The 26,418-nt window shown below is 41.3% G+C and overlaps 3 protein-coding genes across 6 annotated transcripts in view; 2 read left to right on the top strand and 1 right to left on the bottom strand.

Annotated features, from left to right (window-relative positions):
- TRIM23 (tripartite motif containing 23) overlaps window positions 1-10,962 on the bottom strand; it is a 39,011-nt gene extending 28,049 nt beyond the window's left edge. Inside the window, exons 1-2 of the mRNA XM_089495119.1 lie at window positions 10,727-10,962; window positions 7,827-7,989 (exon numbers count right to left, since the gene is read on the bottom strand). Of these exons, the coding sequence (XP_089351245.1) occupies window positions 7,827-7,989; window positions 10,727-10,822 (259 nt within the window). The 5' untranslated portion in view covers window positions 10,823-10,962. The remainder of the gene's footprint in view (window positions 1-7,826; window positions 7,990-10,726) is intronic.
- Window positions 10,963-11,461: 499 nt separating this feature from the next.
- SHLD3 (shieldin complex subunit 3) lies at window positions 11,462-18,297 on the top strand. Its single transcript, XM_089495109.1, has 2 exons — window positions 11,462-11,548; window positions 16,952-18,297. The coding sequence occupies exon 2, from the start codon at window positions 17,076-17,078 to the stop codon at window positions 17,826-17,828; it is 753 nt and encodes a 250-aa protein (XP_089351235.1). The 5' UTR covers window positions 11,462-11,548; window positions 16,952-17,075; the 3' UTR covers window positions 17,829-18,297.
- Window positions 11,463-26,418, top strand: part of LOC149323986 (trafficking protein particle complex subunit 13) — a 35,217-nt gene continuing 20,261 nt past the window's right edge. For all 4 annotated transcript variants that reach the window (XM_089495090.1, XM_089495074.1, XM_089495066.1 and 1 more), the window contains exon 1: window positions 11,463-11,548. In XM_089495090.1, the coding sequence (XP_089351216.1) occupies window positions 11,503-11,548 (46 nt within the window). In that variant the 5' untranslated portion in view covers window positions 11,463-11,502. The remainder of the gene's footprint in view (window positions 11,549-26,418) is intronic.

Here is a 26,418-nt window from a genome sequence, read left to right as displayed (position 1 = left end):
CAGATTTATGTATAAACACAACTATTCTGGAGAGTTTAGTAAAAATCTCATCAGTCAAGGAAGCAAAAGGAGAAAAGGAAAAGGTGCAAAACTATCAAATGATAATTTTAAAATAACAATATAACAGAATAAAACACTTAAATTGCAATAATAATCGCAGTCCACCTGCCCCAACCATGGGCTTGCCGTCCATAGATTTGAGCATCCACAAATGGCAAGCCCCACTGATTTCAATAATAATAATAATAATAATAATAATAAAACTTTATTTATATACTGCTTTTCCAATGATCAATAGCTGCGCACACAGGCCTCCATTGAATACCATGGGCCTTGAGGTTTTGCCATGGGGGGGACAAAATGGAACCCCTACAGATAAGGGCCCACTGTACTACATTAAAAAATTAGGATAAAAAGAATAATAAAGGTAATTCCTGAAACAGAAGCAACAGAATTGACTCTGTATTTTTTAAAAGAATTCCTTCCTTTCACATTACTGTATATGGCAAATTGCTGAAATCAACGGATGTTTTCAAATCAGTTACTTAAGGGCATGGTGTTGACTATTCAGAAGCCATATCCAGAAAGTAGTATACTTATGCATGGAAGCCTGCTTCATCATATACAGGTAGACTTCAGTAAACTAAGTAGATGTGTTCTTGGGCATTACTTCATTTCAGCTGGACTAAGAATGAGGAGGAAAGGGTGTGCTAGAAGACATTTTTTTTTTTTTTGTAAACTGGAGCATCTTTGTCAGAAGCTTTGTTAACTGAGGTATACCTACAGGTTGCCCTTAGGTAGTGTGGCAAATGAGGGTTATTTTTTTTTTTAAAATTTAAATAAATAAATAATGAATGTAAGCATAACTGAAGCTAAGTGACTGGACAAAAGATCCATGAAAGTCCCATTTATGCCTCTCCTCCTATAACTATTACAAGATACCAACAGCACATAACAAAATTATAACATCATGTGTGCAAACATTAAAGACCACTTTTGTCTTAATTCTCTTCAACCATAAAATACTGCTCTCCAGTCTCCCACTCTGTGTGAGAGTCTCTTTGCATGGGCAAAACATGTCCATATCCCGCCCCGCCCCCCGACTCACATTGGCCTGTCTGGACTTTGATCCAGCGGTCTCAGACCAGTCCTGAACCAAAGGGGCTTTAATCAATCCAAAAAGACCAGCAGTTTGCCGTAGAGTTTCTAGGAAACTCTGGTGACAGCTGGCAGACTGGATGGCCTGTGCCAACCTGGGGACTGATCCAAGTCAGAATCAGGGGCAGGAGAGTCTGACCATGAGGACCAAGCCCATGGTATCCTGCCCATTTGTTCAGGCTCTATGTAATATCTGCAACTTTGGGTCAAGCCTTATTCTAAGTCAGCCATGAAAATACTGGCATACTGGGAGACCATATGAGTATCTGTTCTGGTATCACTATTCTGAATCTTCCCCCAATGAAGAATCATTTGTGGGTAAGCACAGAACAGCAGACAGTCTAATTGTATTTTAAACTGGCTGCAATGCTTTGCTCACTCTCCAGGGAGTAAACATCAGAGAATTCAATTAGACTTACTTCCCAGTGGACATATATACGTCTGTATTATATAAATGTATGGTTTCAATATATGTTATTTTTATCCATGGCAAATTACCATATACTTGTCTTTCATTTCACTCTGCTATTCAAAAGTATTCTGCCTGAATTGATAAATAGATTTAAAATAAAATAAACCAAGAAGAGAGCCCAAATGAGCTGTTAAAGCAGTTCCGGTTCCACTGCCTCAAACCTTCCACATTCATTAGCAGAAAACAATCAAGAATATTCTTTATTGAAACAGAAGTTGACAAATATTACAACAGTTGTGTAACACAATAGTTTGTCAAGCTATATTTTAATTATCCAACAAAATCCTGTTTAAGAAAAATAGAAAAGATAATTGTTTTTGATTACATATCTATTAAATATGAACACTGAAACATAGATATTATCCGGTTTTTGTCTTGGGTTATGTTTCTGGTTTTTGTGATGGAAATACAAAGTACAGGTCCTGATTTGTACATCATACTAACCAAGCATGCATGGAAGGACCATGTTTTGTTGTTTCTTTTCATTGCAGTATTAGGGAAAACATTTTTAAAAACATGTTTTTTTATTTAGTTTAAACCAGTTTTTTTGTTTTGGTTTTTGCATTAATGTGTAGGACTATACCAAAATAGAACTAAATAAAGAAAATTAAGAAGCAAAATGCAGTTCAGGTGTTATGGCCACTGGCTTAAATAAAAATTGTCTTTTAAAAAGTTCTTTAAACCATGTTGTTTGGGTTGAACTTTAGTTAATTGAAAGATTAACATTTCTAATTAAAAAGAAGCAATTGATAGTAGTGTAAGAATGAACAACTGCCAATAAACTGTTACACTTAAATGTTTAAATTAAAACAGCTATTGTTGTTCCAGTATAGTAATAATAGCCAGAACTTTAAAAAATAATAATAATCAATTTTAAAAACCAGGAGTGGGTTGAGTTTTTTAAAAGTCATTTGGTTTTGACTTAAACTAACCTAGTTTAAACCAGCCAAACCTGCTTCAGTGCAGGAGGAGCAAAGCTGGAGCACCAATAAAATTTGCTCATTATCTTACTTATTATAATGTGCAAATAATCCCAGTAAGTAATAAGGCCACAGTTTATGTCTAATAAGGTCTTTAGTTCAGTTACAGTAATTGTTTCCAATTACAGCAAGAGTAATCAGATGTCATGAACAAATATGCTGCTCACAAACAACACTATTATATATAAACCAGACCACTATAGCACACTGTGAGACAGCACTATAAAGAGCCTTCTCATAATTTTAGTGCATTTTCTCTTTTTGCCCAAAGTTTCTTAGATCTGAGCCTTTCAAAGTTCAGACCTCTTAGGAGCCATTCATCTCAATCAGACATTATGAAGATATCAGTGAGGCAAAAGATGCTGTCTTTTGGCTGATGTTAGCCATTTTTAACCAGCCATTAAATATATCGCGTTCGCTCCATACGCGGCTTCCTGTTTATGCAGAAGCCGCATTGCCATTAAGTGAATGGTGTGCGCGCCACCGCAAACACAAGCCACGCCGCAGCGAGCATGAGCCCCATTATACTGAATGGAGCTCGAGCTCATGTGGGATTTGCCTTATGCGGGGGGTGGTGGTGTCCAGAACAGATCCCCTGCGTAAGGCAAGGCTCCAGCGTATGTTGCTTCTGTCTAATTTGTATTGCACAATAGATACTGCAAATAAGGGTTATTCTGGCTTCACAATCTGCTTTATTTATTTATTTTCATGTCTATGCCACCTTTCTCCCAAAAAGGGATGCAAGGTGGCTCAAAACCATTTTAAAATTTTACAATAAAATTTTAAAAAAACAATTAAAATAATCTCGCTAAAATAGTTTAAAATTGTGTAAAACACACAAAGGTGTTTTTTTTTAAAAAAAAACAAACTACTAGAACACCCCCCCTGTACAAAAGTCTCCCTGGATACAATTATATATTGTATATATTCAACTATAAGTCCACCTCATGTTTAAGTCAAGGGCAGGTTTTGGGGCCAAAATTCTGGACTATGATATGTCCCATGGATAAGTCTAGGGTAAAACATAGGGGCATGTAACAAAGGATCTAAAGGATGAAGCAAAGGAAAACAATACCAAAGAAATTACAAAATTCCATGAGGTTTAACTATTTATACAACTCAGCACAAAAGTTAGAATCATACAAGCCACTGTATTTCCTATTACCATGATGGATGTGAAATCAGGACAGTTAAGAAAGAAGACAGAAAAAAAATCAACTCATTCAAGATACTGGAGAGGAATGCTGAGGATTCCATGGGCAGCCAAAAAGACAAAGAAATGGGTCCTAGAACAGATCAAGCCAGAAATCTCCTTGAAAGCCAAAATGACAAAACCTAGGCTGGTGTACTTTGGACACATCATGAGAAGACATGAAACACTGGAAAAAGCAATAATGCTAGGAAAAGTGGAGGAAAGTAGAAAGGAAGGAAGGTTGCATGCCAGATGGATGGACTTTATTAAAAGAGGTCATGAGTATGAGTTTACAGGAGCTGTGCATAATAGTGGAGGACAGATGGTCTTGGTGAGGTCTCATCAGCAGGATCACCATGGGTCAAGACCAACATGAAGGCAGTTAAGAACAAAAATAACTGTTTGTGCTCACCCCCTTGATGAGGAGGGAACTACGGCAAATGGTGGCTGTGCAACATGTGAAGGAGGCGACCAGGCAAAGGCAGGGTTAAGGCAATGCTCACATTAGGTTTAGAGAATGATGGGGAGGTGGGGGTGGCAGTGCTTCTAGGACAGATTATGCTCTGGCCTTTCACCAAGGGATGGCTCCTTTTTAAATAAGAGTTAAAGTACAGTACTTACATAGACCTGTGGCTAAGCTGACTCAAGTTTTTGGGGTCAATTTTTTGACCAACATTTCTAGACTTACACAGTATCAAAAGCCTGTTTAATTAAAAATGTCTTTGCCTGATGGCAAAAGGAAAGCAGGGAGGGGGCCAGCATACCCTCCCATGGAAGGGAGCCACTGTGAAGGCTCTCTTTTGTGTCCTCACCAAGTGAGCCTGTGATGGTGGCGGGACCGAGAAAAAGCCTTCCCCTGTAGATTTTAGGACCCTTACAGATTCATATACGGAGATTCAGTCTTTCATATGTTCAACATATGCATATATTTCACAGACCTGGATAAATACTTCAGGGACAGTTAACTTTTCCACATTTTCATATTCTGATGTCTCCAGTATCATATTTCAAAACAAATGTCAATATTGATGAGGCTTCTATGAATTTATTTCAGCAAATGCAGTAGCTGTTTGATATTTATTGTCAGACTACTCACATCAATACATACTTTTATCACAAAGGCCACATCTACAAGAATAGAGGATTTCACAAATATGCCTGTTTCATTAAACTAATGATACTTCCTAAATTTCAAAACATACTGTTTGGCAGCCTCCCTTCAGAAAAGGCATTAAGCATTAATAGTGGCAACTGTGCAGATCAGAAACAAGACAGCATTATACAGTCAACACTAGACTGAATACTAAAGCTATTGATTTCAGCACACCAGGCAGTGATTAAACAAATGTTCCTCTTTGATTCCTTGGTGACTGAGGACATCAGAGCCAGAGCCAGAACAAATGCTTTACTTTCACAGCAGGAAAAAAAAATCAAGTACAGTCCTGCTGGTGAAGAATAAGGACCCAAACTACAAACGTATGGAGGGGGCAATACTGAATGGAGGGTGAAAATTGCAAGCAAATAATATCCATCATCCATCTTGTATCCATCATCCATCTTGTATTCATCTCTGGAACAGCATAGCATTTTGATCCCACTTTCTAAACTTTGTCCCCATGATTTTATGCATCTCTAGTTCGGGGATAAATTAGTAACCCATTTCTGCACACATACCTACACACATTTTTCATCAAAGCCAAATGACCAAGAATCAACAAACATAAAGATTCCCTGCATAATCTCTTGGAGGAGATTCATACATGTTATCCAAGTGTCAATTTTTCAGCCTTGCATGTCTCTTTACAGCTCTGTATGTACATCAGTTTAGGATGCAAAGTAATACATTCTGTGGAGTTAGCCTGCGAAACCAAAACCATTAAAAAAATCATAGTGATGTTTGATACAAAACAAACACTGCAAAACAAACACTGGCCTGGTGTGAATGATCACATAAGCCAAGACATGCAAAATATTTTACCAGCCCCAGTGCCAAGGGATCTGGAAAACCTAGAAAATGTTCTCGTAATTCTTTTTTTCTGCTGAGCTTGCTTATTTATTTATTTATTTATTTATTTATTTATTTATTTATTTATTTCTGATGGGACCTCTGTGATGAGCCCTCCAGGCAGGGATATTCAGAGAGAGACATTCCTTCAAGTATCAAAGTCCCAAACTGTGTAGGGCTTTAAATGTCTATAGCAGCAGCTGAAACCAGAAGCATAATGGTAGCCAGTGAAATACTTTTAAAAACTGATTCTGGTCATCTGCCTAAGCTGTAGCATTTTTCATTGGCAACAGTGAACAATAATGATAGTGAAAGTGGATTTGCCCCAGCAATATTAACTGAAAAGAGTTAATCTCTTGTAGAAGTAGTGCATTCACTGGGTGTGCTAAAATTGGTCTGTCAACAGTTCTCAATGTCTTTCCCTTAAAATGTGAACAAATTATGTAAAGGAAATACATATAAAAATGTCAAGACAATTATACTAATGAAAATAATTCCCACATAAAGCTTTACATCGGTTTTAACATAATATATGAACAACATTATGTGCACTCAATTTCTTCCATCATCAAATAGAAACATACATGAGTTGTTGGGACATAAACATTTTTGTTTATTATTTATCTATTTGGAAAATCAACATCCAATATGCGATCAAAGTTTTATTTAAGGCATTGGAAAAATTTCCCAATTACCAGTGCTCCAGGAAAACACACACATTCCTAGTACACCCAGCATCTTCATGATCAAACCAGAATATCTAATTAAGCATTTTTGTTTTGTTCAAATTAAGACCCTTGATTTTTGTGCACCATGAAGAGAGAAGTGAAGAGGCTGTGCCTGAAGGCACTTGTGCACACTGTAGCTTTAAAAGCTAATATATGACTTTTGAATCTAGGTACTGGGGAAAAAAAGAGGACTCTATACAGAAAATACCTAGTGCATTCATACTGATGATGAAGATCTCTCAAAGATGTTGACAGAAAGGAGTAATAAACAACAAAAGTAGCCAAAGCCTGGTTCAAAACCATGCACTTGGCAGGGCAATACATAAAAGACCACTGAGAAAGTACAGAATGATTACTAAGAATTTCCTCATAAGCACCTACTTTATTTACAAACCTTTTAACTTTTCACTGAAACAAAAGTAATATTTATGCTTTTTTATTGCCTAAAATTTGCTTCATTTATCCAGTATTCAAATTAAGACTGTGAATTTGTGACAATAGGGGCATGTCTTTTTTGTCTTTGTTATTCTCTATAGTTCCAAATACATGACTAGAATTACAGAAAATGTGTTAAAAATCCCCTTCCATCCCATACAACCTCATTTGTTTCACATTTTCTCTTGAAAATATGACTCTGCCACCAGGAATACTGCATTATGATGAACAACAGGCTACATGTTCACCACAGATGTTTTACAAGGCTAGAAACGTATTTTGAAATAGTTTAACATAAACAGTGAACTATGTATGACACACAATCAAAGAGACAAAGCTTTACTGCCTAGTTATGAAGACCAAGGAGAAGAATCCTGTGCTGAACTCAATGCCTTTTAGATCCTCGTTTTACCTTTAATGTCTATCTACCTATACGTTCCAAAATGTTCTTCCAGCCCAAACTTAAACATAATTCACTTGAGGATATTTTCCAATTAATTCAGTGCCACAGAGATCAAATAACCTGCAGTTTTGCAAATGAGGTCTTCCTTCACTAAACCATAAAAATTTCCACAACCTTTGTCACTTTTTAGGACTGCTATTTCTGAATGGCACAATCAGAACGTGTGGGCTACTTGGCAAACAATGTGAGTTTGTTTCCAAAGATTAGTTTGCATCAGTATCATTACCTTGACTTCAATATTCTAATATCATTTGAATAAGTGTATAGATACAATATTTAACGAACTCTAACAGAAATATACAATTATGCCTGCATCTACTAAATTTCAGAATCTTAGTGTCACATTGTTATTGTTACTTCAATGTCAATGTTATTACCATTTCAGTTTTTTACCTAATTCAGTAACCTGCCGATCAAAAGGGCATCGAACTGCTCTACCATGGAGAGGAAGTCGAGTGAGACAGTCATGGCAGACAGTATGGCCACAGAGAAGCAGTCTAGGAACTTTATCTCCTTGCAATGAGAATACATCTTCACAGACTCCACATTCCAGAACCTAAAAGTTACAAAGCAGTATGTTCAGTTTCAACTGAAAAAAAGTCTTCATAATATGTGGCCAAGAAATGCTACTACAAGTAGACTGAGGGTCAAATGAAACCTTTCTTAGGCCAACACTTTTGCTCTAGTCTAACCCTAATCAATGTAACATGTCAAATGCAGACCTAAATCCAATTGCTAGTTCCAGATATATTAGACCCACTGAATCAACTGCTAGATGGTAAATCAATGCTTATGTAAATACCATTCATTCTACTGGATTAACAATTTGAAGCACATCAGACAAAATGTCTCTTTATGGGTTGGTCTAACTTGAGTGTTTTCCAAATAACTATATGATACCATCCTATATGCATGTGTCCAGTAGCATGTTTAATAGGTATGTGGAGAGATCTTGTAGTACCTTTGAGACTAAATGAAACAAAGAAGTGGGCAGCATGAGCTTTTGTAGACTTCAGATCACTTCCTACTTCCAAATGCATCTGAGGAAGTAGACTGGAGCCTAGGAAAGCTTGTGCTGCCAACTTCTTTCTTTCAGTTAGTCTCAAAGGTGCTATAAGACCTCTCTACATACTGATTCTACAGACTAACATGGCTATATGTTTGAATTCTATATTTAATAGGGTTTACTCCCAGGAAACTAGATATATAATTGAAGATTGGGGTGAAAACTCTGAGCAGGTGAAAAAATGCCTTTAGATAAATGACCTGATGACAAGATTTTAAATAAAGAAAAAGAGTGATGCCCTTTGGGGGTATTTAAGATGAACCTTGTTATGTTTTAAACAGACTCAAACTGCACAAGAAAAACATTATCCGGACAGTACTTTGACTGTCTCTGTCCAGGCGTTTTGTGATTCCACTTACTTGTGCCCAGAGCTGCATTGCTACCACATTGTTCTGGAAGCTGTATGACAAGCAGAACTGATGCATCGTTATCCCCGAAAAAGGTCCCCTTAGGTCCAAAACACACTGCAGGAATAATCTCAGTTTGAGACCACTTTAACCTCCCAGGCTCAGTGCTAGTGAATTCTGGGAACTGTAGTTTTGTGAGAAGTATGATTTTATTTTCTTATATCCCCCCTTTCTCCCAATATAAGGGACTCAGGGTGGCGAACGGCAGATTTAAAACAATACAATTTAAAAACAGTGCAAAAATAAAATGTATAAACATAGAATTTAAAAAAAACAATTAAACCATTTAAAAAATTAAAATAGTTATGAATTAAAACAGCCTTCTCTGTCACAGATCTCTGGTGCCACAATAAACTACAATTCCCAGGATCCCCTAGCACTGAGCCAGGGCAGTCAAAGCAGTCTCAAACTGGATTATTTCTGCAGTGTGTTTTGGGCTTTACTTAATTTCTGTGTCACACGGCGGTAAAAGGACAAGACTTTTGCCAAAACCCCAAAAGGCATCTCACTGCCCCCTTCTCCTCCCAGCGACCCATCTGGCCACAACCAGTAGGAAAGAATCCCAAAACTAGCCTCAGGTAATAACATATTAAGCACTAAGAAAGGAGGATATAACAACAGTAGATGAAAAATATATCCAGGATCAGCCGCTTTGGCCACATAACAAAGAACAATATCCAAAACCCACAAAACAATGGCCTGTTACAGACTGCCAAAATAAAGCTGCTTCGGGTCTCTTTGGAGGTATGCTGTTTAAATGATGCATGCATCTGAAGAATCTGGAAGCTGCACCAAAGCTGCACTCCAGTGCTTAAGAATGGAGTGTGGCTTTGGCGCGACCTCTGGACTGTTAGGACCCATGCATCATTTAAATAGTATACCTCCAAAGAGACCCGAAGCAGCTTTATTTTGGCAGTCTGTAACAGGCCAATGGTACCTTTATTGGGCCAACACAAATGCATTAAATACACGTTGCACACTTTAAAAGCTCCACCGGCTTCTTCATCAGGCAAAGGCGTTAAGAACAACATGCCGTTGTTGTGTGCCTTCAAGTTGTTTCCAACTTACAGCGACCTTAAGGTGGCCCTATTGTGGGGTTTCCTTGGCAAGGTTCTTCAGAGGGGTTTTTCCATTGCCTTCCCTTGAGGCTGAGAGAGTGTTTCCGTAACCGAGCAGAAACACGAACCCTAGTCTGCAGAGTCTCAGTCCAGCACTCAAAACACTGCACTACGCATTGGAGGGGGGGGGTTACTCATGTGTAAAGGGCTGAGGCTGTGCAATTCTGGGAAGCATCTATCTTTATATGTACTTGTATAAATGTATGTATTGTATATATACACATACGCACGCATGCATATTGTATTTGTGTGTCTATGTTATATTATATGTATATATTATGTGTATGCACATACATTATATATTGTATGTACATGTGTGTGTGTGTGTATATACATATATATATAGTGTATATATCTTTATCTATACCTCCTGCATAAGCTCTGCCACTACTGTCTCCTGAGGATGCCGGCGGAGCTTCGCAACCTTGCCTCGTGTCTTTTCCTAATGCTTCTGGCTTTGCTGTTTCGAGGGTTTCGGGGGCTGCACAAGGCCGTGGCCCATGGCTGTGGCATCCTGGGAACTGCAGTTCCTCGTGGCACCGGAGCTTCGCAGTGAAGCCCACAGATCCCTGCAGGATTCCAGGCTGCCACAGCCTTAAAGCCCCGCCAGGTGAGCGGTGTCAAAACTCCGCCTACAGAGAAGGCTGGCAGCGGAGAGGAAAGGCTTGGAAAGACCCGAGGGACCGCGCTCAGCGGCCTCACCTTCACCGCGGGGCCTCCGGGGCTCCTGCTCTGCCTGCTCCCGGCCTCGACGGCGCCAGATCCGGACCCGACCTTGTTTACACTCAGCGCCGCCATCTTGGAAAGGGAAGGATAATAAAACCTCCAGCAGCAGCAGCAGCAGCAGCAGCCTCCGCCTCCTCCGGGGTCCGTCCCCCTGGAGATGGCGCGGGGGCGGGGCTACGTTCTGACGTCTGGCCAATGAGGGGTTACGTCAGAAACGTCAAAAAATAAAAAGAGAGAGGTCTTTGCTTCCTACGCTATGATTTCTTCGAGCACACCCCACTGCGCATGTCTGTTTCCTCGGCGCGGGGGGCGTGGCTACGCTCTGACGCCTAACCAATGAGAGCTCCCGTCTGGGGTTATTTTTGAGCAGACCCAGTGCGCATGTCTGTTTCCGCGTCGCCATGATGGCGACGCCTAAGTCTTCTCGAAAGACTACAACGACCATCATGCATTGCTACGACAGGTCGCTCAATCCCCGGAGTATCTTTAAAAAACGGGGGTGAGGGGAATGAGGAGGGACACTGTCGTTCCTTTGGAGGACAGGATGTCGTCAAGAAGCGGAAGCCCGCCGTGAAAAAAGGGACGGCGTCCCGAAGGGCATTGTGGGGGGTGTAGTTTTTCCTCCGGAAGAGACGGTGATGGTGACTGCTGGCCTGGAGGGCGGCTTCTAGAGAGCCAAAGGCTGGAGAAGCGGGAAGGTTTGGGCCTTGTGTGAAGGAAGGAGGCCCCGCTGGGGGGGCGAGGCTGAGGCGATGGATGTCACCCAGCCCAAACAGGAGCACCTCCTGGCCTTGAAAGGTAGGGCTTCACAGGCAGATGGGAAACAGAGGTCCGAAACACACTGCAGAAACAACCCACTTTGAGTCCGCTTTAACTGCCCTGGCTCAGTGCTAGGGAACCCTGGGAACTGTAGTGCATTGTGGCACCAGCGCACTCTCTGACAGAGGAGGCTCCATGCCTCACAAAACTACAGTTCCCAGAATGCCCTAGCACTGAGCCAGGGCAGTTAAAGCGGACTCAAAGTGGGTTGTTTCTGCAGTGTGGCTCTCTGACAGAGGAGGCTCAATGAGCTGCAGTTCCCAGACTTCCACAGCACTGAGCCATTGCAATTCAAGGGGCGTTGGAACCGGGTTATTTCTGCAGTGTGGACGCAGCCAGAGACAGGGGAGGCTGGCCTTGAAGTCTGGGCTCCTCAGGGCAGCCAGATGGCCCTTGCCTCCAAGGAGGAGGACTCTCAAGAAATGTGTGGAGGCGCAATAAAAACACCGATATGAATAGCAGATCCCTTCATAGAGCCATAGGAGTTTCATCACACGGGGGACGATCGGAAGCATAAACGGTGGTTAACCCAGGATAATCCCTCAATTGCACTAATGGTTTCCACACGACGTTGTCTTCAAAGCGCTATTATCCTGTGAATAGCCCTTTATTATTGCGCAATTACGCTAATGGTTTCCACACGACATCGAGGCGAAACGTGACTAAAGTGCCATTAACCCATGAATAATAACCAGGAAAGACACAGCAGCAAACCATTCACGGGATTTTCCCCTGAATGACTTTGTCCTGTTTATTCCCTGGTTATTCACAGGATAAAGGCTCTTGTGTTAACCTCATTTTGATCATGTTTTAATGTCACTTGTGTGATTTTCCCAGGCTAGTAAATGTTTAAAGTCCCAATTTCCCCTTGTGATGGGCTCCATAGAGTTGGAAGAGACCACAGAGGGCAGGGAGACTGATGTCATAACTGACAAGGAGGACGAGGCACCGCAGAATGTAGGGCACTCAAGCAAAATGGAGGACATGGCCAGTATCAATATCAGTATCAATTCCTTTTGTAGAATCAGAACCATAGAGTTGGCAGAACCCACAAGGGGCAGGGCGGCCATAGGTCCTCAACGCCAAGAAGGGCAAGGTGCCACAGAATGTAGGACATTCAAGAAAAATATAGGACATGATCCAAATAAATGCTGGACACACTTACATAAATATCAGAATGCATCTGTGGAAGTAGACTGAAGTCAACCAAAGCTCATGCCACCAATTAATTTCTTTCAGTTAGTCTCAAAGATGCTACAAGATCTCTTGATATAACTATCAGGACATGACCAAATAAAACCCAAACAACGCTTACATAAATATCAATTCACACTCATAAATATCACTTGCTTTCATAGATGTAGCATAAACTTTCGTAACATCGGGGAAGCAGATCATATGAAAGCTTATGCTTCAATTTCTTCATTACAGTTGGTCTCAAAGGTGCTACAAGATCCCTTTGCATCCTGTTACTCTGGATATGTTGGCCTGAATGTAATTTAAAGCATGTTGCATTAGACCAAGGCATTGGTTTGAATTATGTTAGGAGCTGTTTTAGGAGGTTGTTTCCTGGTGGCGAATTTGTATAATTGGGATAGCTGATTTTGTGGAGCAGTCGGTGGGCAAAGTTAGTTTCTTATTGGACTTTGGTTTGCATTTTCTGTGTTAAATAAGGAATTGAGAAGTGGAACCAGCTTCATTGTCATTTGTGCAAGTCTTTTTGAGGAGCTTTGGTTAACAAATGTATGTGTTATTTTTTGTTGGACAGTTTCGCCTTATGTTTCTGTATCTCTCTGAAACTGAAGAACTCATTCAAAAGCATAACTAAAAAAGAAGAAATTGCTTTTATGCTGTAAAATCTTATTTCAAATATAAAATTGGTCAGCTGTTCTTGTATTTGCCCAGGTGTGAGCTGAAATAGATAGTTTTCAGATACTTTCTGATGTTTGTAACCAGCAAATGCCTCAGGACTATGTTTATTGTGTACAGTACAGTGCCTCCTGAACACTTTGAAATAAGGAATCCCTGACTTCGTTTCCACTGCAATGTCCTGAAAAAAGGTCATTCTGTTGTAGTAAACTCCTCTTGAAGCTTGAATGTCATTACTTGCTAAAGAGGGATTTCCTTAATCTGTACAATGCAATCTATATTCTTTCTTAATGACCCCACTACCAGATATTGCTGGGAAAAGAGCTCCTCTCCACAAATTCAGTGCAGCTACTTTCTTCCTGGTAGGTGAGCCAGTGTGGGATAGTGGCTTGAAAGTTGGGACTATGACTCTGAAGACCAGGGCTTGAATCCCTGCTCTGCCATGGAAATCCCTTGGTGACCTTGTGCAAAACCTCTCTGAACAAATCTGGGCAAGAAAACCCTGTGATAGGTTCCCTTTAGGGTCACCATAATTTGGAAACAACTTGAAAGTACTCAACAAACACAAAAACAAAGGGCCTGAATACCCTAAAAGCACCAGTTCCCATCTGATCTTGGAAGCTAAGCTAAGCAGGGTCAGCCCCAGTTAGTATCCGGATGGGAAACTGCCGGCTGATGAAACCACCTCTGAGTATTTCTTGCTTTAGAAAATCCTATGAAATTATTGGGGTTGCCATAGGTCGACAGGTGACTTAAATGCACAAAGAATTTCCTCCCCCACACATACCTTTCTCAAAGCATCTGTTCTGTGTTTTCCTGTACCACAGATAGGGTTGCCATAAGTCAGGACCTTCAAACCGGGACAAATGTAGGACAAGATTTTCAAATGTAGGACACATGTTAAAAATGGAGGACACACAAAAATTTGATGATTTTTAAAAAATGTAAATCCATCTTTATTAGGCATGATGAAAATGGAGGACATTTTGGCATTATTCCTAGGCAGATGGCAGAAATGTACTTCCCTTTCTGGCCAACCCCCCCTCTCCCCATTCCAAACAGCACATTTGGGCATTTAACATGGCTTTACTTAACATGGCCTCTTGCATATTTAAGAGGCTTATTCCATAACCAAACCTCTTGGGTTTAACACTTAGCATGGTTTAACATGGCTATGCATATTGAACATATCAAGGTGGTTTCACAAGAAGTGGATTTGCCGTTTCAGGTTTCTTCCACCAACTGTACTTCTCAGAAGTGTCTACATGGTCAAGGGAAAGCACAAAAAATACACCAAAAACACACCTTGGAAGGTGACACTGTCTCGCCTTCAGAAAGAGTGAGCGCATGCCTCAGAAGCTGATTGATATCAATATCACCATCATCATCATCACTATCACTGTCCAAGCAAGCCAGGCTTGTTAGCATTCAAAGCACCCAAATGCATTTTGGATAGTCACACCATCTCGGCTTCAGAAAGAGTGAGTGCATGCCTCAGAAGCTGATTGAAATCAATATCACCATCAGTATCAATATCACCACCAGAAGGCTGGGTTGTATATATTTAATAACAAAAATAAAATAAAATAAAATAAAATAAAAAACCAAGGCTGGGTTGTATATTTTTAATAATATAAATATGGATTGAGACTATTAGCCGCTCTGATAGCCTTTTTGGCTGAAGGGTGGGGTATAAATACCATAAATAAATAAAAATAATAATTTTTTTTTAAAAAAAAAACCAAGACAGACCTGAACTGGCCACTCACCTCCCCGCCTCCTTCTCCTCCTTGTCATCAATGGTTGAATTTCGCCCCAGGAAATGGCGCTTTTCCCTCCCCCTGGCCCAGAGGCCTATCCTCCTCCTCCTCCAAGGCTCCTGACACTGACCAATGGCAGATTGGGGCTAGGAACAGGCCAGCCCCTGCTCTTCTGCCATTGGCTAGAAGGCTTAGGGGACGAGCGCTGCCCTTTAAGCCCCGTGTGCAGGTGCGCAAGAGGGGCAAGTGCTTGCTGCTGCCGGCCGCGGCCCAGGCAAGTGCCATGGGTGGCGCAGCAGCTGCGCTGGGGGAGGTGGAGGAGGAGGAGGGCGGTGCAGCTGAGGAGGAGGAGGTGAGTGGCCGGCCAGCCACGTTAGTGGCCGCGTGAGCGCACCTGGCCCAGAGGCCGGGACCAAAGCCGGGATTTGAGGCGAACCGGGCCGGGCCGGGCCCGGTTCCCCCAAAAGCGGGATTGTCCTGGGGGCCGCCAGGTTATGGCATCCCTAACCACGGACATAGTGTTTCTTTTGTTGCCAGCCCTATTTAGATGGAAACTGTACTCCACTGAAAGGAATTGGGTTGTTAAAAAATGTATATAGTGTAGAATTTGAGAAGAATGTATGGAAATGAGTGATAGAGTTGTTAAGCAAATGCATTGACTGCTAATCAGGACTGGAACCGCCATTATTTCTTCTTTCTCACTAACTTTTTATTATCAGCGAAGTAGTTAGAAAACATATTTGAGGTTGTTTCTCTGAGGGGAAAGAAGAACATATGAACATGGTGCATCATCATTTTCTGCAGACAGAATTAAGCTATAGTAATGTGCATTTGTCCATTGGCAGCAGAAGCACATTTCTATCTATTCTGTAAGCATAGCATATTATTTTGTAATTAACACTGGCAGATTTGAAGAAGACAGTTTACTGACCTGGACGAAAATCACATTGAGCTGAGTGGAGCTTCCTCTTGAAAAAGCATACATACGATTGGAACGAGTAATTGTTATTAAACTAAAGTGTAAAGATAGCAGGATTGATAAATGTATTTTCTCTGCTAGGTACAATTTTTTGTTTTTCACAAAATGTTTTTATTGACTGCTGGAGGGTCCAGGAGGCCTCCGCACACCCAGTAGCCATGTGGAGGCCTTCTGTAGCCAAAAGGGAAAAGAAATGACACCTGGGGCCACAATATGGCCTTCAGGGCCATATGGAGACTGCACTGTGCCCACCCTTTTAAAACAAAAATACCAAGCCAAGTTGTAACTATGTTCCCAGAATAATAAAGGGATTTGCAATATGTAATGGGAGCTAATATTGTGTTTTTTCCCCAATTTTTCCAAAAATGTCAATATTTTCTGGAAATTTTACATCTTTCATCCCAATTCTACCCTCTGCAGCTACTATTTGTATTGCGGCAAAGATAATTCAATAAATGGACAGTGTTTAAAATAACATGTAGTTCAGCTGTCATAGAAGTGTTTGCACACTCTGCTGCTTTCCAATAGGAGAACCTCGCATGTTTACATTTATACTTTGGTTTGTGTTAGACCTAGTAGCAAAGCCAGATACCTGTTAAAACAACAAAGCAGCAACATTGACAGCACAAACTGGTCTGGGATATTTTTCTAATGGCATATATTTTGGGAACACTTCTTATATTTGTCCTTATTTAGCAAAAGCTGGGTCTGTAATGGTAAATCTGATGCTAAAGCTGCTAGTATGTCTTATTACTTGCACTGCTTCTGCTCTAGGTCCTGTTTTCTTCTGATCTAACCAGCACACAGCATAAGATTCCTTTAAGTGATAACGTCGTATTAGTGGTCAAGCTCCAAGAACCATTTACAGTTGGAACATGTGGATTCTTACTACACAAGCATGGATGTGGTTATGCACTATCGGACATGGCAAAAGGATTCTGCACTACTGCAAAAAATTGCAGAAGAGGCACTGAAAGAATTCCCTCTTCGGCAGCTGCCAAGCTTCATACCCTGGTTTCCGCATGATCTGTGCAAACTCCCTCTCAAGCCTAAAAGAGAACCCCCAGCTATCTCCATTGAAGAGGCAGAACAACTGAAAAAACAACTGAAACAACAACATGCAACCCTAGAAACTTCCTGTGGCTCCCCATGTTATGATTGTACAGAAGGGCTTAAGGAGTTTCATCCTGGTATAAAAGCTGGACAGTGTTTACAAGCTGAACATGGAAAAATTGAATTGAGCAATTTGGGAACGCAATTGACAACTGGCAAACAGAACTTCAGGAGATCTTGGAGTGCGTCTGCTACAAACTCTAATCTTAAAGACCAGATTCTTCCTTTATCTAGAGAGCTGCAAAACACTCTAGAAAAATTAAAGCTTCATGTATTCTACAGAGCACAGTGGATAATTGAACCGTCCATTTTAAGTAACCAGACACTGGAAGACATTTGGACAAAGCTTAACAGGATGATCAAACACAATGAACTGCCATCTTGTAATTCTACATTCCGGAGATCTAAGGGGCAGATTTTGATTTTCTGTGACATACTCTACTGTGAATACATTGCCAATAACCTTAGAGAAAAATTAAATCTTAGAGGAAAAATGAATTTGTTTGTTCACAATTATGGAATCATACATAGCTTGTAAATACACACAACAATATGTTTTCTGTGAAATACTGTTTTAAGTACATATTTATGAAAAGCTAGTTCTTAAAATAATTAATGAACTACACTTAATTAATTAGCTGTAAACATTTCTCATTCTGTGTTACCATTGGCTGCATCTGAACTGCAGAAATAATCTAGTTTGACACCGCTTTAATTGCCATGGCTCAGTGCTGTGGAATTCTGTAAACTCTAGCTTGTGGCAGCAGAGCTCTCTGACAGAGAAGGCTAAATGTCCCACAAAATTACAATTCCCAGAATTCCATTGCACTCAGCTATAGCAGTTAAAGTTGTATCAAACTGGATTATGCCTGCAATGCAGATGTAACCAATGTTATTTTATTGCCATTAGGAATCCCTCTTGAAAGATTCTTTGTTCACATGAAGATAATTGTCTGTTATCTGGCAGTTCCTATGAGCTAGGCCTAATGAGAAGACTTTGTAAAATGTGTGAATTCAGTGAAAATTTGAGGCATTCTCTCAATTAAATGTTTCTCTACAAGACTGATTTGTGCTTTATTGGCTGCTTAAGAAAATGTTCTTTCTAAGAATAATACTATAATATAATAAAATATTTCTGGGGTAGCTGGTTGGCCTTACATAGGGTTGCCATCCCTGAGGACCTCCAAACCAGGAAAAATGTAGGATAAGGTTTAAAAATGTAGGATTTTTTTTTAATTTCCTGGCCAAGAAATTAAAAAAAAAGTCCTACATTTTTAAACCTTATCCAAGGCCTGGCTGGGGCCTGGGAGACGGCGTTTCCCAAGCCCCAGCCAGGCCTTGGAGGACTCTGCAATCGTGGAGCCGCTTCCGGGGCCTGGCTGGGGACTGGGAGACAGCGTCTCCCAAGCCCCGGCCGGGCCTTGGAGGACTCTGCAATTGCGGAGCCGCTTCCAGGGCCTGGCTGGGGCCTGGGAGACAGCGTCTCCCAAGCCCCGACCAGGCCTTGGAAGACTCTGCGATCGCGGAGCCGCTTCCAGGGCCTGGCCGGGGCCTGGGAGACAGCATCTCCCAAGCCCCGGCCGGGCCTTGGAGGACTCTGCGATCGCGGAGCCGCTTCCAGGACCTGGCTGGGGTCTGAAGCCGAAAACGTCCCCCTCCCCGGCCCAGAGGCCTCCCTTTGGTCCTCTGCTCTGGCGCTTTTGCTGCTGCTGTGGCTGTCGCTTTTGCTGCTGCTGTGGCTGCTTCGGCAGGGGCTGCCCGCTGCCCTCCTCTGCCCGCCGCCTCAGTCCCTCGCCGGCCCACGTGGTGGGCAGGAAGTAAACAGAGGAGAGCTCCTCCTCTTTAACCTGGCTGGACAATGGGGTCAGAGAGCTGGAACAGCCCCACCCCCTGCCAGTAGTCACAGACTCCTGAAGCAGGGGGCGGGCTGTTCCGCTATTGGCAAGCCTGCCAGCCAATAGGAGGTGCTCCAGCCTCCAATAGAGCCCTACGCGCGCCCGCGCAGAACTGTGACTGTGGGCGCACGGGGCACAGGGCCCGGCCTACGGAGCCGAACCGCGGCGGCGGCTAAGGCCACGTCGGTGGCGGCGGCGGCCAGAGGAGCAGCCACAGCAGGCCACACAGCAACAGCTGCATTGGTGGTGGCAGCGGTGGCGGCTGCAAGAGTGGCCAAAGGCGCTGCCACAGTGGTGCAATAACAAAGCCCGGGGGCGGGGGCAAACCCGGGACAAGCCCCAAACCGTAGCGTGACCGTGCAGACGGTCCAAAAGCAGGAAATTCCCATCCCCCGCCAGGTTATGGCAACTCTAGCCTTACATCAAAATATAACAATATCCGAAATCCACAAAACAGTAGTATCTTTATTGGGCCAATGAAAAATGCACAAAATATGTCATGCAAGTTTTTGAAGCTCCACTGGCTTCTTGATTAGGCAAAGGTGTTACAAACCATACAAGAAAGGAAAAAAGTGAAGATGTTTGAAGTCACAGGCCTCCATTTTGTCAAGTTGTTTTTGTTGTTGTTATTATTATTATTATTATTAATAATAATAATAATAATAATAATAAAATTTATTTTTATACCGCTTTTCCAGAAGATCAAAGCAGTGTATACAAAATGTAAAACCAGTTACAAACACATCATAAAATAGATAAAACCAATAACACAATACAATATACAATCTAAAACAATCATTCAAAAGGGTGAGCCAGGAAGTTGATGGGATCAAAGTACACTAGTTCATTTTCCAGAGGGGAAGGCTTGACAGAAGAGGAAAGTTTTTAGCCTCTTTTTGAATGTTTCTAGGGGGGTGATCAGGCGGAGTTCCTCGGGAAGACTGTTCCAGATTTGTAGGGCCGCTACTGAGAAGGGCCTCTGGGATGTAGTAGCATATTTAGATGATGGAATTTCTAGCAAGTTCTTCCCGGTTGTTCTGAGTGTCCGGCGCAGATTTTATGGGGAGATGCGGTCCCTCAAGTAACTCGGGCCCAAGCCATGTAGGGCTAATTGTCAGTTAAGATGGTCTGGGGGGACATCCATGTAGACAGGGCCATTCCTTTCTTTGGCCATGAGGTTTCTGAGAAACAAAAAATCATAAAATCCAGGTAATACAATTTAAACTATATTAGCAACAGAAAAAGTAGCTTCCCTTGAGATCCAGGGAAAAGGCTATCTGCCCTTTACTTAGAGAAGAGAGCACTGAATTTCTCAAGAAGCCTCTGTACTGTTGCATTTGGAAATACCTTTAGCTGCTGTATAGGTTAAATCTGCCAAATGCAATCCCAAATTTAAAAAAAAGGTTTGCCTTTGCTGCAGGTAGAAACCACAAGGAGCTAAGTCTCTGTTCCATGGCTCCTGCTTCTTTAGGATCCCCTTGTTGCAGCTAAAATGTGGTATCCTAAAATATTTAAGAAAAAATGACATTTTACTTCTCAAGCATTCTCATTTACATTTGCAATTTTCTAAAATTACTGAATTATAAGGCAAGACTATGTGTGCTAGAAAAGTAGTTTCTCAACTCTGGTTACATGAGGTCCAACATGCCAATACTTTTTCATTTCCCATTTGGTTATTTGCTGTACATTTGATCCTTGCTGTAGTTTGTAACTTGAGTCAGGGCTTGGCAGAACAAGATTATCATGGATGGAGTTTTCTGACGATACCCCAACTAGTACAGTCACTAAAGAGTTTAAATTTCTTCAGAACAGGAGTGGGTAAAGACTGACCTGTCAGTTATTGATAGTCAGAATTCCCTCTAGTTCTAACAAAAATAGCCAATTGGGAGGAACTCAGGGAATTTTAGTCAAATTATATCTAGAGGGACACACTTTTCCCAGCGAATGGTTCAGAAGATATGCATAATTTGAACATGGCTATTTAGAACCAAATTCTGTTGCAGGCAGTGGAATAGATTGTTTTTTGTTAACTGCTGTCAAATCAACTTCGACTTATGGCAACTTTGTGAACGAGAGACCTCCAAGTCAATTTGTCATTAGCTGCCCTGCAGACTCCTGGGCCATGGCTTCTTTGACTGAGTCCGTCAATTCTGGATGTGGCTATATCTCTTTTCCTTCTGCCTTCTGCTTTGCTAAGCATTGTCTTTATCCAGGACATTAAGATTTAAGATCAGGCTGGTAAAGTGTAAGATTTACATTGGTGCCAATACCATTATGACATGTTTAGAGTTGTGTCTATAATGCAGTGGCTTAGTGGTTAAGACACCAGTTCTGATGATCGGAAGATCAGAAGGTTCAAGGCCTGGGTGATGCATGATGGGGTGAGCTCCTGTCACTAGTCCCAGCTTCTGCCAACCTAGCAGTTGGAAAGCATGCAAATGCAAGTAAATAAATAGGTATCACTTCTCAGTGGGAAGGTAACAGCATTCGGTACAGTCACGCTGGCCACATGATCACCGGAGCAGTCCTTGGACAACGCTGGCTCTTCAGCTTAGAACCGGAGATGAGCACTGCCCCCTACAGTTGGATACAACTAGACATTCATGTCAAGGGATTACCTTTACCTGTAATAAAACGCTTTCACACAAAAATTACTTCTCCTTGAAAATTTCAAACTTGGGAAAAGCTAGAAGAATGGCACCTGTATCTCATAAGGTCTTCCTATAGAAATTTAGATAGAATTTGAATTTTTTTGGTACACAAGCCTGAGTATTTAGCTGTATCAGTCCTCTTCAGTGGAATTAAATTGCTTTTATGATTGTTTATATAAAGAGGGTTTAAACCATCCCAACAAATTACACTTCCACTATTTGGTCTAGCACAGCCAAAGTGTAGTATAGTGATTATAAGAGCCAGCATGGTTTCAGTGTTGGACTATGATTCTGGAGACCAGGGTTCGAATCACTGCTTAGCCTTGGAAACCTACTAGGTGACCTTGAGGAAGTCACATTTTCTCAGCCTCAGAGGAAGGCAACGCCAAATATCTATCTTAGTGAATTTAGGGTCAACATAAATCAGAAACAATTTGAAGGCACAACAGCAACAAACCACAGTTTAACAGGCTTTGTCCACTTTCTTGATCATTTGGCATTTGGGAGATGTTGTTAGGGAATATTTGGGCAGGAAAATAATTGAAGTTTTGGCAGGTCCACCAGTGTTTGCTGTCCAGCCTCAGAGTATGCATATTTGAATGAAATGAGTACTGAAGTAGACAGTAATAATCAGTAGGGCTCAAGTGCATATAGATGCTCTCAAAAATATGACAGGACTGGAACCACAGTGGTTATAAATGTTACCCACTCAATCCAACATTAATCCTACTTAAAATAGACCCATCAATATTAATGGATTTCATTAATTACATCTAAAATCTCACTTATTTCAACGGGCTTACTCTAGGTATAATTAATGTTGGATTAACATTAGCCCCATATTTATTAGAATTCTGAATAACCACCCCAAAACTTTAAGCTTCAACATTACAGTGTTGGTTTCAGAAAGTGTGTAATTTGTCTTTGAACATGAATAAACATGTGCTATGTTTCTTACTGATTGAATATTCATCACAATTTCTTCTCTATTTTGTTATGCTCAGTTCAAGTAAGTACAAACACTTCAGTATAAGCAGAATCCAATGAAATGACTGCTTTTTATATTTTGATCTGACAGTTGATTGTTGTAGTTACCAATTTTTGAATTGTAGCTGTAGTTACCAAGCTTTTGCAATAATCGTTATTATTAAAAGAAATGTTTAAATATACTCTGGCACTTTACATTGTGAAAGTCAGAACTTTAAAAAAAATCAAATTCTTCTCATAGTATCAGCTGTTCAAGGATGATCAGATTGTGAACGCTTAGTGCTGAGTTCACTGATAAGCAGTATAGAAAATGTAAATGGTATTGCTATTGTTATCCCAACAATGACAATATTTGTATTGTCATTCATGATTCCTGTCAGTAAAAACCTGGCACCACCCCTTTCCCAAACCTAGTTCAGCTATGGAATCAGAGGAATGTTGCCGTTTCAACTTACTGTACACACGTCTCATCTTCATCACCATTATTTGATAATAAAAAACATGTAATGTACTCCCTAGAAGCCAAGATGACAAAAGTCAGGTTGTCGTATTTTGGACACATCATGAGAAGGCATGAATCATTGGAAAAAACAGTAATGCTAGAAAAGGTAGAGGGAAGTAGAAAGAGAGGAAGGCCGCATGCAAGATGGATGGACTCTATTAAAAAGATCACAAATATGAGTTTGCAGGAGTTGAGCAGAGCAGTGGAGGACAGGAAGTATTGGAGATGTCTCATCAGCAGGGTTGCCATGGGTCGAGATCGACTCGAGGTCAGTTAACGACAACAAAATGTACCACTATGTATACCATATATACTTGACTGTAAGTCAAGAAATTTAAGTCTAAAAACTAGCCTTTAAAGCCTGGGTCAACTTATCTATGGGTCAGAGCTGGAATAGGAGTCAAGGCTGGCCCCTCCACCTTTGGGGAGAAGAGGAAGCTGAGGCTGCCGAAAATGCCTTAGAGCCCACCTCTGTGTTCCCCAAGCTAGCAGAAGTTTCTGGGTTGCTTTTCAACAATCTGCTCATTTAAAACTCTTCCCTTACATCACTGGCTTCGTGGAGGTCTCTGAGAAACCATCCAGTGTAATTGCCCCATATTGGGCCACCAGGGAGGGGAGTTGAGGTTGCTGATCATCCAAAAGTAACTCCTCAAAGTCTCTTGGTTTGAGGTGTGCCCTGCCCATGGAAAATGGAGCTACCTCACTTTGCCAGGTTTTTTCTCTCACCCCACCTCTCAGACACCACCAGTTTCCTACACTCTTCTTCCCCGCCTCTTCTAGCTAACATGCCTACCTGCTCTCTCCTCATTTTGGAAAAAGTAAACTTGGTAAACATATTGTTAGGGAAACATTCCCAACATGTTCATTTGAAAGGAGAGTCCTTAAGTGATGACACGAGAAACCGAAATGTCCATAGGGAAAACGCAGTTTATTTGGCCAAGACGACAGCACACCAGCAGATGGTGATAAAATTGCTGTTGCGCCCAATAGCCATTTCCAAAAGTTTTTATAGCAAAACACAGTTCATTGTTTACATAGCATTCGCTTAATTGGCTATTTAGTACACACATGATTATACAACAGGCACTTAATTGGCTATTGTCTAAACAACAAATAATTGGTTGCATTTACTGTCCACACAATGGTCACGCATTTTCTTATTGGCTCTACATTTGCTAGGAGTCTGGAATGCAAAGAGATACTAGCTAATGCAAAGAGATACTTAGCTAGGCTGATCCTGTTCTCTTCAAGGCCACTGCAGAGCGAGAGCATTGTATTTCTTCAGAGCTCTGGCGAAGGGGGGGTGAGTGCGTGCGGTGTGAGTGTGTACGGTGGACACACACAGGAACAAAAGGTGGAGGCCATCATAGCCCATGCACTTTTACTCTCTAGCTCATTCTATGAGTCTACTGTAAATCACTGCTCTTTGCATCTCAGAGCACACTCACTCTGGGTTTCCTGTTCCCTTATTTGGTCAGTTAACCTCTAGACCTTAAAGCAAGCAGGTTATAGAAGCAGAAAGTATAAGTTCAGCCATATTTATGTCCCTCTCAATATGAGCTCTCTCTCTACACACACACACACACACACACACACACACACACATTCAATAATATATCCCCACAAAGGCGCCCGCCCTTTGCTGTTTGCAGGGAAACCAGACTTTGCTGAAGGAAAAGGCAAACTAAGAACACCAAGCTTTTCCAACTACTGTATATACTCATGTATATGTCTAGAGATTTAGGTTAAAAAATTGACCCCCAAAACCTTGAGTTAACTTATTTACAGGTCAATGTAAGAACTGTACTTTTAATCACACACACACACAGAGCCATCCCATGGTGAAAGGCAAGAGTTTAATCTGCCCTGGAAACTCTGCCCTCCCCCCCCCCCCCCACTCTCTCATCCATCCAGCCTTTAGTACGAGCACAAATAGTTATCCTTGCTGGAATTTTGTGTGTTCTTTGGCATTGCTTTTCTTTGCTTCATCCTTTACAACCTTCATTACGTGACCCTAAGTTTTACCCTCAACTTATCCATGGGTCACATCAAAATCCATACTTCTGGCCCCAAAACCTGCCCTCATCTTATACATGAGGTCGACATAGTATCTGTCCGTTAACACACCACTCCCCCCCCCCCCATTCCTACAGTCTCCCAGCACACAAACTTTTCTATTTCTCTTTTACTGTTTGGCTCCTTGTGAGTTGCAATTTATGTGTGATAATTTCCCTTTGTGATAAGTGCTGTAAAATTATCAAATTAAAATGTAAAGGTTGTACAGTGGACCCTTGTTATATGCTGGGGTTTGGTTCCAAGATCCCCCATGTATAACAAAATCTGTGTATGCTCAAGTCCCATTAAATATAATGACAGCAAAATGGTGTCCCTTATTAAAATGGAAAATCAAGGTTTGAAATTTGAAATTTATACTTTTTTCGAACATTTTCAAACCGTGGATGCTTGAATCCGTGTATAAAAAACCAGTGTATAAGAAGGGCCGACTGTAATTTGCTTGGTCCTTTGCATCTGTCGACTTATCTGCAGGTCATAGCAGATTCCATAATTTGACCCCATCACCTGCCCTTGACTTATACATGAGGTCAGTTTATGAGTATATATGGTATGTATGGGATCATGCTAATCTCTCTGAAATATAAGGTCTTTATCAGAAAACCTGCTCTGTGTTCCTCTTTCTTAAGACATTAGGTGGCTAATAATTGGAGATAAAGCAAATCCTTTTGTTGTAGAATGTTCCTAGTGCTGGTAGTCATGTTGTAGAATGGACACTTTAGATACTGAGAAGGATAACTCTATTTCCAAGTTCATAAAGAATTTGTAACGGGGCAAAATGTTTAAAATATGCTTAGACTAGAAGAGATGGCCAGCATAAAATGTTTCACAGGTGTCCTGATTTGTGTATATTCTGCTTGAATCTTGTTTGTAATTTCTCTCTGTCTTTGTATCTAACTGTGGGAACCAGAGTTTAGAATAGTTATCTTTTGGACCTCAGTTTCTAGAGTTGCTCAACCAGCAACTTTACTGTAGGTAAAGCCCAAGGGACACAGATGATAACCTCCACTCTGATCTGTA

Source organism: Sceloporus occidentalis, unplaced genomic scaffold, assembly GCF_023333645.1.
Source record: "Sceloporus occidentalis isolate IW3139 unplaced genomic scaffold, rSceOcc1.0.p SCAF_1, whole genome shotgun sequence".
NCBI lineage: Eukaryota > Metazoa > Chordata > Lepidosauria > Squamata > Phrynosomatidae > Sceloporus > Sceloporus occidentalis.
This window is presented reverse-complemented; position numbering and strand designations above follow the sequence as displayed.